The sequence below is a fragment of the Mesoplodon bidens genome (genome assembly GCF_964165515.1).
Source record: "Mesoplodon bidens genome assembly, chromosome: 16".
Classification (NCBI taxonomy): Eukaryota; Metazoa; Chordata; class Mammalia; order Artiodactyla; family Ziphiidae; genus Mesoplodon; species Mesoplodon bidens.
Genome location: NC_138173.1, coordinates 8,577,922 through 8,591,095, shown reverse-complemented (window position 1 = coordinate 8,591,095; position 13,174 = coordinate 8,577,922). Strand labels below are relative to the sequence as shown.

Sequence of the window (13,174 nt, the reverse complement as noted above, 5' to 3'; positions counted from 1 at the left end):
ACACCACACTACACTGGAAAGGTTGTGGGGAAATAGGCGCTCTCCTACATTGTTGGTAGGAATGCAAACTGACACAACACTTCTGGAAGGGAATTTTGCAATGTCTAACAGAACTACATTTATGTATGCCTTTTGATCTAGCAATCCCTATTCTAAAAATTCACCCTGAAGCTATGCCTCCAACAATTTGAAAATACATAGGCATGAGAATATATATTGCAGCATTATCTGTAACTATACAATATCAGAAGCCATTTACATGCTGGTATACCCAGGAGATTGGCTGGATAAGTTATGACACAGCCATGCAAAGGAGTACTAGGCAGTTGTAACAAAGAATGAGGAAGACTCTATGAACTGATGTTGAATAACTTAGTATACATAGTATTGTGAAAAAAGTGAAGTGCAAATGTGTACTGATGCTATTCTTTTGTGTTTAAGGAAGAAGGGGAAATAATAGTATCTATCTGCACATTCGTGCCAAAACTTATAGGAAGCATCAATCTGGGATTAATGAAAAGGTAAGTAGGAATGAGGTGGAAAGGACGGGAGGGATGGCACTTCCTCTTTGGGTATCATTTTGTGTGCAGTTCTGACTACTGAACCGTGTTAATATTTCATGAACTTGGAAAAAAGCAAAAAAAGAAACAGAAAAGAAAATCAACAAGGATGGGGGGGGGCGGCCTAAAATGGAATACAAATACAAACAGAAGCTAATGAACCAAACTGAGTAGCAAATAACATTGCACTGAAGGGGGGCTGGGAGGAGAACTAACCCGAGGAAATACTGGAAAAAGCATTTAGCCTCTACAGCATCAGGCTAAAGACAGAAGAACTCTAGATAAATACTGAGTGAACGCTAGTTAGCAGGCTTCTTTTTCACAGAAATATGGTCTAGTAATTCTGAAAGCACTTCCTATATATCCTAGGATTAACAAATAAGAAAATATATTGTGGAAAGTAGGAGCCAGGTTTCTCATAGTTGAAGAAATGGAGTTATTAATATTGGAAGGAGAAAGAACAGAATGAACCTGGTGGTACTGAAATAAAATGGGAAGTATCACTATACGGGCACTGGTTTTCCTTGTTGGTAGGTAGGTAGGTAGATAGACGTGCATGTGTGTATATATAATAAACATACATGTGTGTGGAACATAGGTAGGTATATATGTCATACATACATACATATCATACATACACATGCACGTGCATGCCCTTCCTAGCCCCATCCACTGAGAGGTCTGGAAGCAATGACCCCCCAGCAGCAATGAGCACACCTAGTACCCAAATCTTGGTTTCTAAATGCCCTTCTCCAGTAAAAAACAACCAAGGCTCCTTAGAGAAATGATCAGTTCCAGGACTTCAATAGGGAAGTTGCAAATGGGTTAGGAACATCCTCTGGTGCCAGAAAGTAAGGAAGAGCTCCAAGAAGGATGGGGACAAGGCAAAAGGAAGGGAGGAGACGGCCTGCAGGGGCTGCCACCGGCCAGATCTGGGATAATGTGAGCCAAGTAAATAACGGTAGGATGGTAAGGAATTATGACGCACTGAATAAAAGAAGACTCGGGAAGTCCACACAGCTATAAATAAGCAGATAGGTAAGAAGGTAAAGCTCTTCCTAACAGCAGAAGCCCGACCAGTAAATTCAGAAGGAACCATGGAATTGTTAAATCACCACTTAGCGACCGTCACGTTTAACAGTCTCAAAGCATCTTTCCACAAGATACTTTTTAATTATAAGAAGAAAAACAGGAATTCTTTGCACTGTTTTTGCCATTTTTCTGTAAATCTCAAATCATGTCAAAATGAAAGGTTAAAAGAAGAACTTTTAATTTTATGGAAATGTTAACGTCCCTTAGATCTCGATAACATCAGAGAGGAAAGCTACTTCTGAGCACTGCTTTGCCTCATCTCACGTGACCGATGGCAGACAGGTGGCTCGCCTCCCCTGGCTGGTGGCGGCGGCACCTGGGCAGGGAGCCCGGGCCCAGCTCTGGGGCTGTGCGCCTCACCTCCCACAGCCACACGCTGACCGGGACGGGTGCCTGTCTCGTGGTGCCGCTTCCTGGCAATCGATACTTAAACTTCTGTGCTTTGAGTGTGATTTGATCAACCGGCCAGAGAACTCTCTGTCTCTCCGGCTTACTTCGTTTTCTCCTCCTTATCTGGTCTTTCCGCGCTCCTCAGAAGACGACCTGAGAGCACGCCATGTGCATAACTTGCACACATGTCGGCTCATCGTGCTCTGAGCATAGAACGATGACAACATCTAACGTTTCCCGAGCCTTTTTCATTTCACTGAATTGTTACAGTAACACTGGTAAGAGACTCCTCCATCTGTTTACCTGGTCAGAGGTTTTGCCCGCAAACGTCAGAAACGCATCCGTTAATTAACACAGTGCCAACTGCAACAGGGGGGAATGACAGAAACCACGAGGCTTGATGCTTTTATTTTCGACGGTAGGGTAAATTTTCTCAAGCTGTTCTGACAGCTCCCCAAAGCCTCTCTTTAACCCTAGAATTTATTAATATGGTACTTGAGTTCCTTGCCTCAAAAAGCTTAGAGTACCTTTAAAAAGCTTAAAGTACATTTAACTTTTATGTTATCAATAAATATTTTTGTCCTTGTTCTGTGATTGCGATTTGTCCTCCTCAGCAGGATGACTACTGATGCTTCCAACGAGGTGGCCTCGTCAGAGTGTGCCTGGTCCTAGTATCCAGCTTCCATCTACAATCAGAACAACTCACGGTGGTTTTTCATGCAGTTTTCTTAAAAGTTATGCAATTCAAATTCACTAGACGAAAATGAGAAATGAAAACGGAGCAACAAAATCATAGCTCATTGCATTTCAGAACATGAGTGATGTCACGATTTCCTAGAGCCTCTGCCTGAGAGCAGAGTTCTCATCTCGGGTGCCAAGCATCCCAATGAAAGGTGAAGGCAGGGAGCCCCACAGAGCAAAATTCATTCTCAGAGTCAGGCAGGTATTATAATGCATTCCTCACTTTTCTGTTATTGTATGAGTTTTCATCCCCTCTAAAAAGAACTTCTTGGTTATACACAAAAACTAGTCAGCCTGTACACCAATTACACATTTTGCAGAAAAATAAAGCTCATAAACTATCAAAGATAGAAAAGTTAGTAGGTAATGGCCTAAATGGCACTGAATAAACCACACCAAAATTTCCCCGTTGTCAAGTTTTTAAAAAAAATTTTCCTGATTACCTTTTAAAATTTGGTACATTGAAAATATATTCCTCCATGGGAAAAAAAATCACAATGTACTTACAAGTTTTTGTATTTCACGTAGAACTCCTCAACTTCTAGCTCTTCTCCAGATTCCTTCTGCAACAGAGGAAAATTTCAGACATGTACTTGAAACCACCTACTAGAATGTTCCAAAGTAATGATTTACTCCTGTGTGGGCACAAACAGGCACCGCGGAAGCAGCATAGGGCGCTCCTGGAAGGATGAGCATGTGGTGAGCTGCTGGGAGGCCAGAGGGATGAGGGTGGACCGTGCGCGCTACCCGACGGGCTCCGGCTTCTCAGACGTGCATGGCTTTAGCACGTCCCTAACCACATGCAGCTTCATTCACAACAGCCTGACCCCAAATGTGGCTTTCTGCCAAACCCACAGTGCTAAGTAGACACCAAGTGTACCATTTTCTCAGGCAGCAGCCAATTAGCCACTGCTCTCCTGAATGCCATATGGATTATTTTTGGCCGCCTCATGGCAACTTTACATGGTGGGTTTTGTAATGTTTTAAAATATTTAAAAGACATTTATTCCTTCATATAGTTAATAACACTAAACAAGAAACCATATAAAACTAAACCTCGTTCCGAGGCTGTAATTTCAGTGCATCACTATTCACAGTTTCAGTTTGACTCAACGGTACAATTAAAATCTCTCAGACAAGATGTCACATACACACAGCAGCCAAATAAAATTAACACTCCAAATACTACACCAAGGTGAGGTTAAAATCGTGACCCATCAGCCAAATCAAGGGTGACCCATCAGCCAAAAGTCGTGACCCATCAGCCAAATCAAGGGTGACCCATCAGCCAAAAATCGTGACCCATCAGCCAAATCAAGGGTGGGTGGCGAGATTATCTCGAATATCTCCCCTGATCCTGCCTATTGTAATGTCTGTAGAAGATACAGCACATATAATATGTTAAGCCTCTCTTTCAATATTTTTTTTTCCTCTTGGTTGTAGGCTGTTAAACAAGTCGTGATATGTCATTTTCTTCTGGAACATTTGATCAGATAAATCAGGGATGTAAAAAATAAACACCACTTACAGATGTTTAGAAATTGCTTTTACACTCTTACGAGAGTACCTGCCTTGAGGGTCACATTTGGCTGCTAAACTGCAAAGAAAATTAAGGCAAGTCAGAACACAGCAGAGGGCAAACAACGGAGCAGGGACTTCTCACTGGGTGACAGACTGGCACCAGATCTGTTCAAAGAGACTAGGATCACCCTCAATCCCCAATCTTCGAACTACTGTCAAAGACTGAACTTCAAACTTTTCTTCAAAACTCTCACACATAGCAGTTAAACCTAAATTTTAAGCAGTTCTTCCATCTGCCTAGAGATCACCAGTAGGAAGACAGGATATTCAGGAGTGGGGTCGAAACCCATTAATATCTGATCCTGCCCTAATGGATCTATAAATGGTCATCACCCTAAAGCAGCTTCTTAAATCAACGTGTTCAGAAAACCATCTGTAGCCCCAGATTTTCTTTTTTTAAATTATTTTTTATTGGAGTATAGTTGATTTACAGTGTTGTGGCATGTCCCAGACTTTCAGGCATCCAAAATGAAAAGAAATGTTTGCTGGGTGCCCTCAAGAGCCAGGGACATAAACCTGCAATTACTGTATAGGTAAATTCTGGTCGATTCCAGTAACAATCCATCCCGAACTCACCTTACATTTTTCTAGCCCTTAACATTACCCCGTTCCACTCCCACATTTCAGCAACCATTTCAAGACACATTATCTTTGTATAGAACTGGAGATCACAGTAGAAAGGCAAAGATAAGACTGTGGTCAGCCAAGGAGAATGGGGAACCAGGGTGAACCTAGATCTTGTGATGCTTCTCATAGCATATCACGAAATTCAAACCTCGAGTGGAATGCAAACGTCTGGTCTACTGTTTTTACTTTTTTGATGTTAACTATGTTTCTTTCAGTTCTGAAAGAGTTTTTCAAAATTACTTATCTTGGAGGCAGTAAAAAGACACGCTTTATCCTTTCTATGTTCTGTTCTCTCCTGATTTCCTTCTTCCGGATCTTTCCTCCTGTACTGTCCCCTTTCCATCTCGTTCTAAGTGGCCTCACTGTCTGTGTAACCTCTAAGTGGGCCTCAAAGCACACAGATCAACTCTTGAACAAAGGGACAGTTTTCATTCTGTCTCGATTCTGCTCCAGAAAGTTCCGACTCCTAACGCCATCAACGGTCTGCCCCTGACTCTCGTGAACGCCCATTGTCTCATCACGATCAGCTATGCCTCTGGGGGTGTGCTGTGGAGATCTTAACAAGAGGGTCTCAGGCTGTCTGGGCGGAGGTGATCAGGTTCTGAGACCTCATTTAGTAGCACCTGGAGCTCGTGCAGAATTGTCCCAGGACCTGTTGCTCTTGGACATCCCAAATTAGAACCCTGTGCTTTGTTTAACTGACCACACATACTGGGTCATCTTCTTGCTCCCAGAGCTGTAAGTAGAAAGCTGTAATGGAGCTGTGGTGACCTTCATTTCATATACATATTATCACGCTGGCCTCTTCTGCTTTACTTAGAGCAAAACAATTAACAAAAGTGTGTGAATTCATAAGCTCTCAGGAGCATCATTTTAATTACGCACTAAACGGCAGTCGGTTTGACCAGAATCTCTTGACAGTGGAAAACAGCCCCAGCCTCTACCTCCCATGCCCCAGTGTTCAGAAGCCTTTCCACAATGGGCATATCCAATGCATAACTGAGTCAAGGCACTATTTCTGCAGGTGTGTGCATGCACACGCGCGCGCACACACACACACACACCACGCAAATTTATTTCTAGGACAGTTACTGTTAAATTTGAGAGTCCTCTAAAGTAATTTTATGTGCTCGATAGACTAGTTTTGAGAAATGCCTGTATCTTTCATTCACTAGACTCCTAAAGCAGTCTGTCAAAATCCTTACTATTCACATGAACTTGAAAGTTCCAAACATATTGAGCCATACTTGTTCCACTGTTCACATGACACAGAAACCTTGACCAGGCACTAAATCAACTCTCCTGGTCACCTGGATTCTAAAACAGCCGTTCAGCAAATGATAATCCTGTTGGCCTGAAAGAATGAATGACCTTTCCCAAGCATCCTATTACTAAATTAAGCAGTCACACTGGGGAAACAAAGCCAAACTGTAGTGTGAAAAGGCAGAAATTTTGTTAAAAAATGCACAAAAGAATGAGAAAGCGCCTTGATAAAGGTAACAATAAAGTAAAGGTATGAATCCATTCCTACTTCTGGCCCAACCTGCTGTATATTCTACCAGAGATACCAAGTCATAGTTCATTTAGGAAGAAAATAGGACATAATAATACAGAATCCACTTTCAAAACTATTTTTGACCTTCTGGTACAAAAAGGATTTGAACTGTTTTCCCCCAAAGACAGATGGCTCAAAGCAGAAGGGGCTACATGATGACTAAATGTGGAAAAGAAGAAAATTAACCTTTATACAATCCAAAAGTCCATTCTTAAATCTACCTCAAAATTCAAATACAAGTACCACCTATGTCCCTGGCACGGGGTCTCAACGCACATTAATTCGGGTTTAGAACAACATAAGTGCCTGAGCCATCCCTACATAACACGAGGTGCGGAGTTAGGGAGGATGAGTTCTGTGAGTTTGAACGACTCCACCATAATGGCTGATGCTTCTCAGGCTACAGTGATGAGGTCAGCTGATTGCAAAACCCATTAACTGTCCCCACTATGTGTCCGCACCATGCTGGGGAGGCTCTGAGCCCTTAACCAGTTTCCATAGTGCTGCCAGGGGGAGACAAAGGCACCTTCTCACAGCCATGTCTTCCATTATTCATGGTAATAGGAAACAGACCAGCAGGCATAGCTAGAATCCAGGGGAAAATCTCAAATTTCCTTTTGCTTCTATCTGCTACACTTTCCTCCAATATTACTAAAGCTGATAACTAAAGTAACTATTTGGAGAACATTAGCAGTTTAAAAAGTTAGTTCCTGCTAATGTTTACAAGCTTCTAATGGTTTTTTATGGCCCTTTATGAAAGGCCACTAATCTACAAGCAATTCAATGGGCTCCATACCTCTTTCTTATTTTAAATCTTATCTCAAGGCATATCTCTCCTTCCAGAGGAAATTTCCCATTAATTTTCTCCATCCTAAAATTCACCTACTCAACAAATACTCTACCCTCAAGTACAATTCCAGTGATTTTTAATCTCCTGTGTTAAGATAAGCCTGGTCATGTAAATGGCAGCAATACCTACTCCTAAACTGTGGGTACCTATCTTTAAAGGATTGGAAAGAAAAAACAAAAAGTGCCCTACGGTGGGCAAAACAGACAGAAAAAGTGATGCCCTACATCATGCATAGTCTAAGCAGCTCTGAATAATAGAGCTAATTATAATTTGCAACCCCCAAACCTGCTGGGTATGCCTGCTGAAGCACTATCGGTTGAATGAAAATTATTATATCCCGTCCAAACCACGTGCTATTTATTCAAACAAGCCACTTCAATTCGCTGAAGGGGATTATTCTTTAAAGTACATCAAGCATTCAAATTTTGCCATATATCTACAATTCACAAGTTAACAGTTCTAGAGTCATTAGAAGGACAAAAATGCAACCTTTCCAATTAGTTAAATAGTGCTCATTTCTGCTTGAACGGGTGGGAAATTTGGTTGAGATTTTATGTTCACCAGAGAGGAAATCCTCATGTTCAAAGAGCTACCAGATAGACACCCCCTACACTCCCACTACCTGCACTCATTATGAAAATATCTTGACATGTTGTGCTTGATTATTTTTGTTTGAACCAGAGTTTTATCTTCTGATAAAAATCTATACTTTGAATAACACAATACAAAAGCAGAGAGTATTAGAGCAAAGGTAAAGAGAAGTATACAGCTGGTGCAATACCATTTTCAAGGATCTCTAGATAGTATCTCAATAGTAAACGTTTCCTATTTGATAAACCCAGCAGCTCACTTTAAATCCCATAATTCCTCCGTTCCTCACCTCTCTCCCTGGAGATTACACTTTGTATACACTTTACATCTTTAAAAAAAGAAGCTTATTTTACATGTCAAAACAATGAGGTTGTCTTCCACATACCTTGAAAGCAATAAAAAGAAACAACTCTGCCTTTGACAATGATTCAAGCTAGGAGACAGACACCTATGTCTAAAGGAGACCATTTTCTAGAGACACCAAACACGGTTTGCTGGAGTATGTAAATGCATCTGGATGCCTATGTACTTCTTCAAACTAAAGTGTTTTCTCGAACTGGGCAAGAAGGGAAACGGTGGGATGAAATGGGGAGCCTCCAACAGTACAAGAGATGCAGTGCTCCTGGAATTCGTTGTCACAGAGTGTGTGTGCCCCTCAGTGACATGGGCACCAGGCTAGTGACAGGTACTTAGGGCTCACCTGCGTGGATCAACGTGAATTCCGAATATTTTGGAAGGATAAGTCATATTATCTTCAAAAATTACACTAAAAATAGTTCTGTATTTCACTTCTGCACTAACAAAAGAATACTAATATTTCAATTGCATATGAAAAGTATGAGAAAACACCTACTTGCTAACATGATAAAGAGATCTTCCGGGGGGGTAGGGGGCTGGGGTAGGGACCTCCCTAAGAGAGATGAGAGATAGATTCATGGTCATGATTTTTCGGAAATAATATTTATGAAAAAGGCAGCCTACAACTCTAGGAGTCCTAATATATTTCTTTTGAGACGTCTGAGTCCTGGCCTACTCTAAATGGGGTAATAAAGCACTGATCGTTTGCTACATTTTAATTTCATTTTGGGTTGAACATTCCAAAGACTGAAGTTTAATTTTCAACAGTGAAATTTTTAAAGGAAATTATAAAGCAAAAAATAATTTAAGAGTCACACACACACCCACAGGTTTTGATAATTCCACACGGTGCTTACCTGTTTTTTTACTGAACGACTACTCATAATTTTTTCTACCACTGGACCGTCTGCATCAACAGATTCCTAAAACATAAAGTGGAATGAATGAATCCAAACAGAAAGTATTTCATTCTAAGCTGTAAAAGCAAGAAATCATTCCCTTCTGCGCCTCCTTCCATACCCTTTAAATTCATACCCTTTAAATCACTGGGTACGATCACCAGTGGGGAATATGACTGAAAAGAACAAAAATCTCCCTTGCAGAAAGGCAAAAGGAAGAGCTGTGCTTATTCCTTCACGATTATGTGGTTTAATTGCGTGGACTAGCATGGGTCCCTAAAGCCAAGGAGCGTTCAGAAACTCCAGCTGCCAAGAGAAAATGATCTCTGCGTGATGGCAAAAACATAACTTTTCCTCGTCTGGACCCATGGGGTTAATATACTCATCATTCTGTTATTGTAGGCAGCTTTCTATCTATGGAGGTCACATAAAACGCTATATAACAACAGAGCGCAAATTACCAAATAAAATACAAAACTGTATTTAATATATTTTTCAATGGGTTGCCAGTTTGTTAACTAAAGCACAGTAAGGGTAAGAAGAGGGCTTTGGGGGGGGTGGGAAAAAAGATCTTCACAATAATCAATCCTCCATTACTACCCATATTTTACACAAACTCTTTTATCCATCACTTACATGGCACAGAGAATAAAGTAGGCCCTGCTGGGTACTACAAGGCAGTAATTTCATAAAGGGGCTCTTACAGTGCCAAGCAGCAGGAGACAAGCTTGAGTGGTTTATTAAAGTCCCAGAAGCTACAGCACTGAACTCTCGGAGGTAAATTCAGCCTCCCTGCATCCTAGGTCTGCCTCATCCTCAACAAAGACCATTAATTCTCCAAAATTGTGTCAAATTACATATCACAGGCTTGGACAAAAATAAATCTCAGTGAACGGGGCTTTTTAAAAGACACTCCTAAAGGACTAATTTCCCATAGCGTGTTCGCCAACACGAGATGAATGTTCCCAGCTCAAAGTCCGACGCCTCGACTGAACTTCTCAGATTCCAGCTATAAAATTTCCAGCCCATCTTTTGAAATGCACGTGAGAACTGCGCAGGCCACTCACCTGCGGCTCCGACTGCGAGGTTGTGGAGGGCGAGTCTCTCCCAGCAGCGTCTGCGTCATCGGCCTCCTCGTCGGAGATCTTGAACTCCAAGTCCTCGGTGTACCGCTTTCTCTTCACCTGCCTGCTGGACCGTCTCTTCTAAAACGAAAACCCGACAGACTGGGTTTAGAAAGCTGCTGCTCCCCTCCTTCTCCGGAAGGCACGGCACATTTATAAAATAATAACGATCGTCAAGAAAAGCTGGTGACGTTAACCCTGCAAATCACAGAAGATATCACAGTGGCAACAAACAGAATGGAAATGGGGGAAATCTGAAGCCAGGCGCCTCGGACAGCGATGGCCCTGCCACTCCCGGGTACGTGACCTTTAACTGGGAAATGGAAGTAACAACACATCTTCCTCCTCATTCAGCCGGTGAGTTGCTCAAACGTGAAGGCAATACTGAAGCTGGGCGATGGATATGCAGGGGTTCGTTATACTCTTCTATTTTTGTATGTTTTAAAATTTTTCCCCACAAGAAAAAGTCAAAAAAAGTGAAGGCATGAGAAGATAATGTGTGAATAATAAAGTTCTAGATAACTATTGTTACATTAGTATCCAAGGTTCCAAAACTATCTCAGAGACCCATTTAAATAGAAAGTTTATATTTTCATCTTGGTCCTAAAAGAAATAGTCTGAACATTTTTAAAGAGCTGAAGGATTGAACAGCAGAATTTATAATGAGTGACTAGGAAAAGGAATTAAAAAAAATTTTTTTTTACTGCACTGATGAAAACGTGAAGGACTGTTAATAGCTAGTATTAACAGGATTATTGGCAAAATGGGCCCTCTCCCACCCAGTGGTCAAAACAGAACGCAGTACACCTTTGCAGGACAGTGTGGTCACAACGTAAAACACCCCACCCCCTTCCCACCCCCCTTCCCAGCAAGTGCACGTCTAGTAAGCTATATGACGCACCTGGGTAACATCTAGCAGATAAATGGTTAAGTAAAAAGAAAAGTAAGTCAAGTAACAATAGCTAGCTTATAATTCTAAGATTACAGAAAAACCTTGTGTGTCTATTTGTATGTGTGGGCGATCGATATATAAACTCCTCCAGAGAAACATACTGTAAATCCTGTTTACTGCCCTACACTCAGTGAATATTTGCTAAAAAATGAATGTATACGGGTATGTTTTCAATAACAGAAAAAAATCTGAAAAGACACAACTGTTAATAGCTGTTAATTCTGGAGAATGAAATGAATGGAGCAGAAAAAAGGATTTTGTACTTTTTGTTCAAAACAATTCTAGATGGCTTGACCTTTTTGATATAGAAATAGTTTTGTCAGTTAATTAAAAACAGAGAGAAATAACCTTCCCATTAATATGTGTATGTGATAACACCTCAGATAACTCGAAAATGACACGTGTAAATTTTAAATCCCTGTTCAATTACAACTCATGGGTGAGTTGGCAAAGCACATGGAAGAAATAAAAAGAATACTGAGAAAAGTAACACTGATACTAACTGTTCTCTAAGAATTATGAAAGAAACCCTTCTGAAGAGCCTTTCGAATTTTAAAGTTGGGATAGTAGGGCAGAGAGAAGCAAATTACCCTGCCGTGCAGACCTCAGGAGGGACGGGCATGGGACCTACAGGGCACAAGTCAGGACCAACAAGGCCCCGTGCCATGTCTAAAAGAATGGGAACCACTCAGTTTTACTGTATTAAGTTTGTGCTCCCCCTGCTCTCAAAGGGGATGTGAGACAGCTCACATTACGACTGTGTATAACAGGACCATCAGATGGGTCATTCGAGGCTGTGAACTCAGCCCTACAGCCAGCGCTGCAGAGGCACGATGTACCCCTCTGCTGGGAGGTATCGGTGGGGGGGGGACATCTTATTAACAGACTTCCTAGCGGCTCAGACGAGGGGGAGCGGTGATGTGGGCCAAAGGCTCCACCTCTGACCCTTCTCTCCTCTCCAGCCCCGCACAGAATAACCAGTTCTATGTGGAGGTGACACCCAGGCCAGCGGGGGTCTTACCACCGTCCATCTTGCCCCACATCACCAGGGGCAGTTTGACCTCGGGGGTCCAGGAGCTGAGTGCCCACGTCAGAATGAGGCCAGGCTCTCACTGCGTGACCCTGGACGAGTTCCTTTAGGGACCTCAGCTTCCTGGTCTGTAGACTAGGGGTAATGATGGTAGCTGCCTCATCAGTATACGGTGAAGATCTCCTAAGAGAATTCATTGAAAGCACTTAAAACAGCGCACTTAAAGGGACACGTTAATGCCAAATGCTATTAGTAGGATTACAGTCATCAGTAACTAGCTCCACCTTTCCAAGGGAAAATCAGAAAGCAATGAGGCTCCGAAGCCGGGCTACGTCACACGGCTTCCCTCCTCTTTTCCCAAAGCTGATGTGGAATAGCTCCGCCTCTTCGGCTTACTTTAGTATCGCCTGCTTCTGGCTGTCAGTTTCTTTAAGATATAAAAGCCTATTATCAGGAACAACATTTTAAATTTGGTGAAATTTAGTACAGTATCTGTATTTCTTTTGATATATCAATTTAGCTAAATGGAAATGGGTGAATCTACAGTTACATCTTTCTGTCATTACTGTAAGGAGAATGTGCTACTAATGACACATCTGTGATGTTTTATCAGGTTTCCATGGTTGGGGCCACACTGCCCTAGTATTCTTCCAGCACAAGTAACTAAACATCCTTGGACAGAGTCTAAGACAAATCCACTTTACACTAAATCCCACTCTGATATTAAAGAAATGTTCCAGTACAATAAAACAGAGACGTCTGTCTGTTTATTTTTCTAATAGAAATGTACATATTGGTGAATATAATGTTTAGAACGAAAGTTTC

At 41.7% G+C, this 13,174-nt stretch overlaps 1 protein-coding gene across 4 annotated transcripts in view; it reads right to left on the bottom strand.

The window, feature by feature from the left end:
• CHD7 (chromodomain helicase DNA binding protein 7) overlaps positions 1–13,174 on the bottom strand; it is a 179,588-nt gene that overhangs the window by 51,657 nt on the left and 114,757 nt on the right. For all 4 annotated transcript variants that reach the window (XM_081258041.1, XM_081258043.1, XM_081258044.1 and 1 more), the window contains exons 5-7: positions 10,311–10,448; positions 9,202–9,267; positions 3,291–3,346 (exon numbers count right to left, since the gene is read on the bottom strand). In XM_081258041.1, coding sequence (XP_081114167.1) covers positions 3,291–3,346; positions 9,202–9,267; positions 10,311–10,448 — 260 coding nt within the window. The remainder of the gene's footprint in view (positions 1–3,290; positions 3,347–9,201; positions 9,268–10,310; positions 10,449–13,174) is intronic.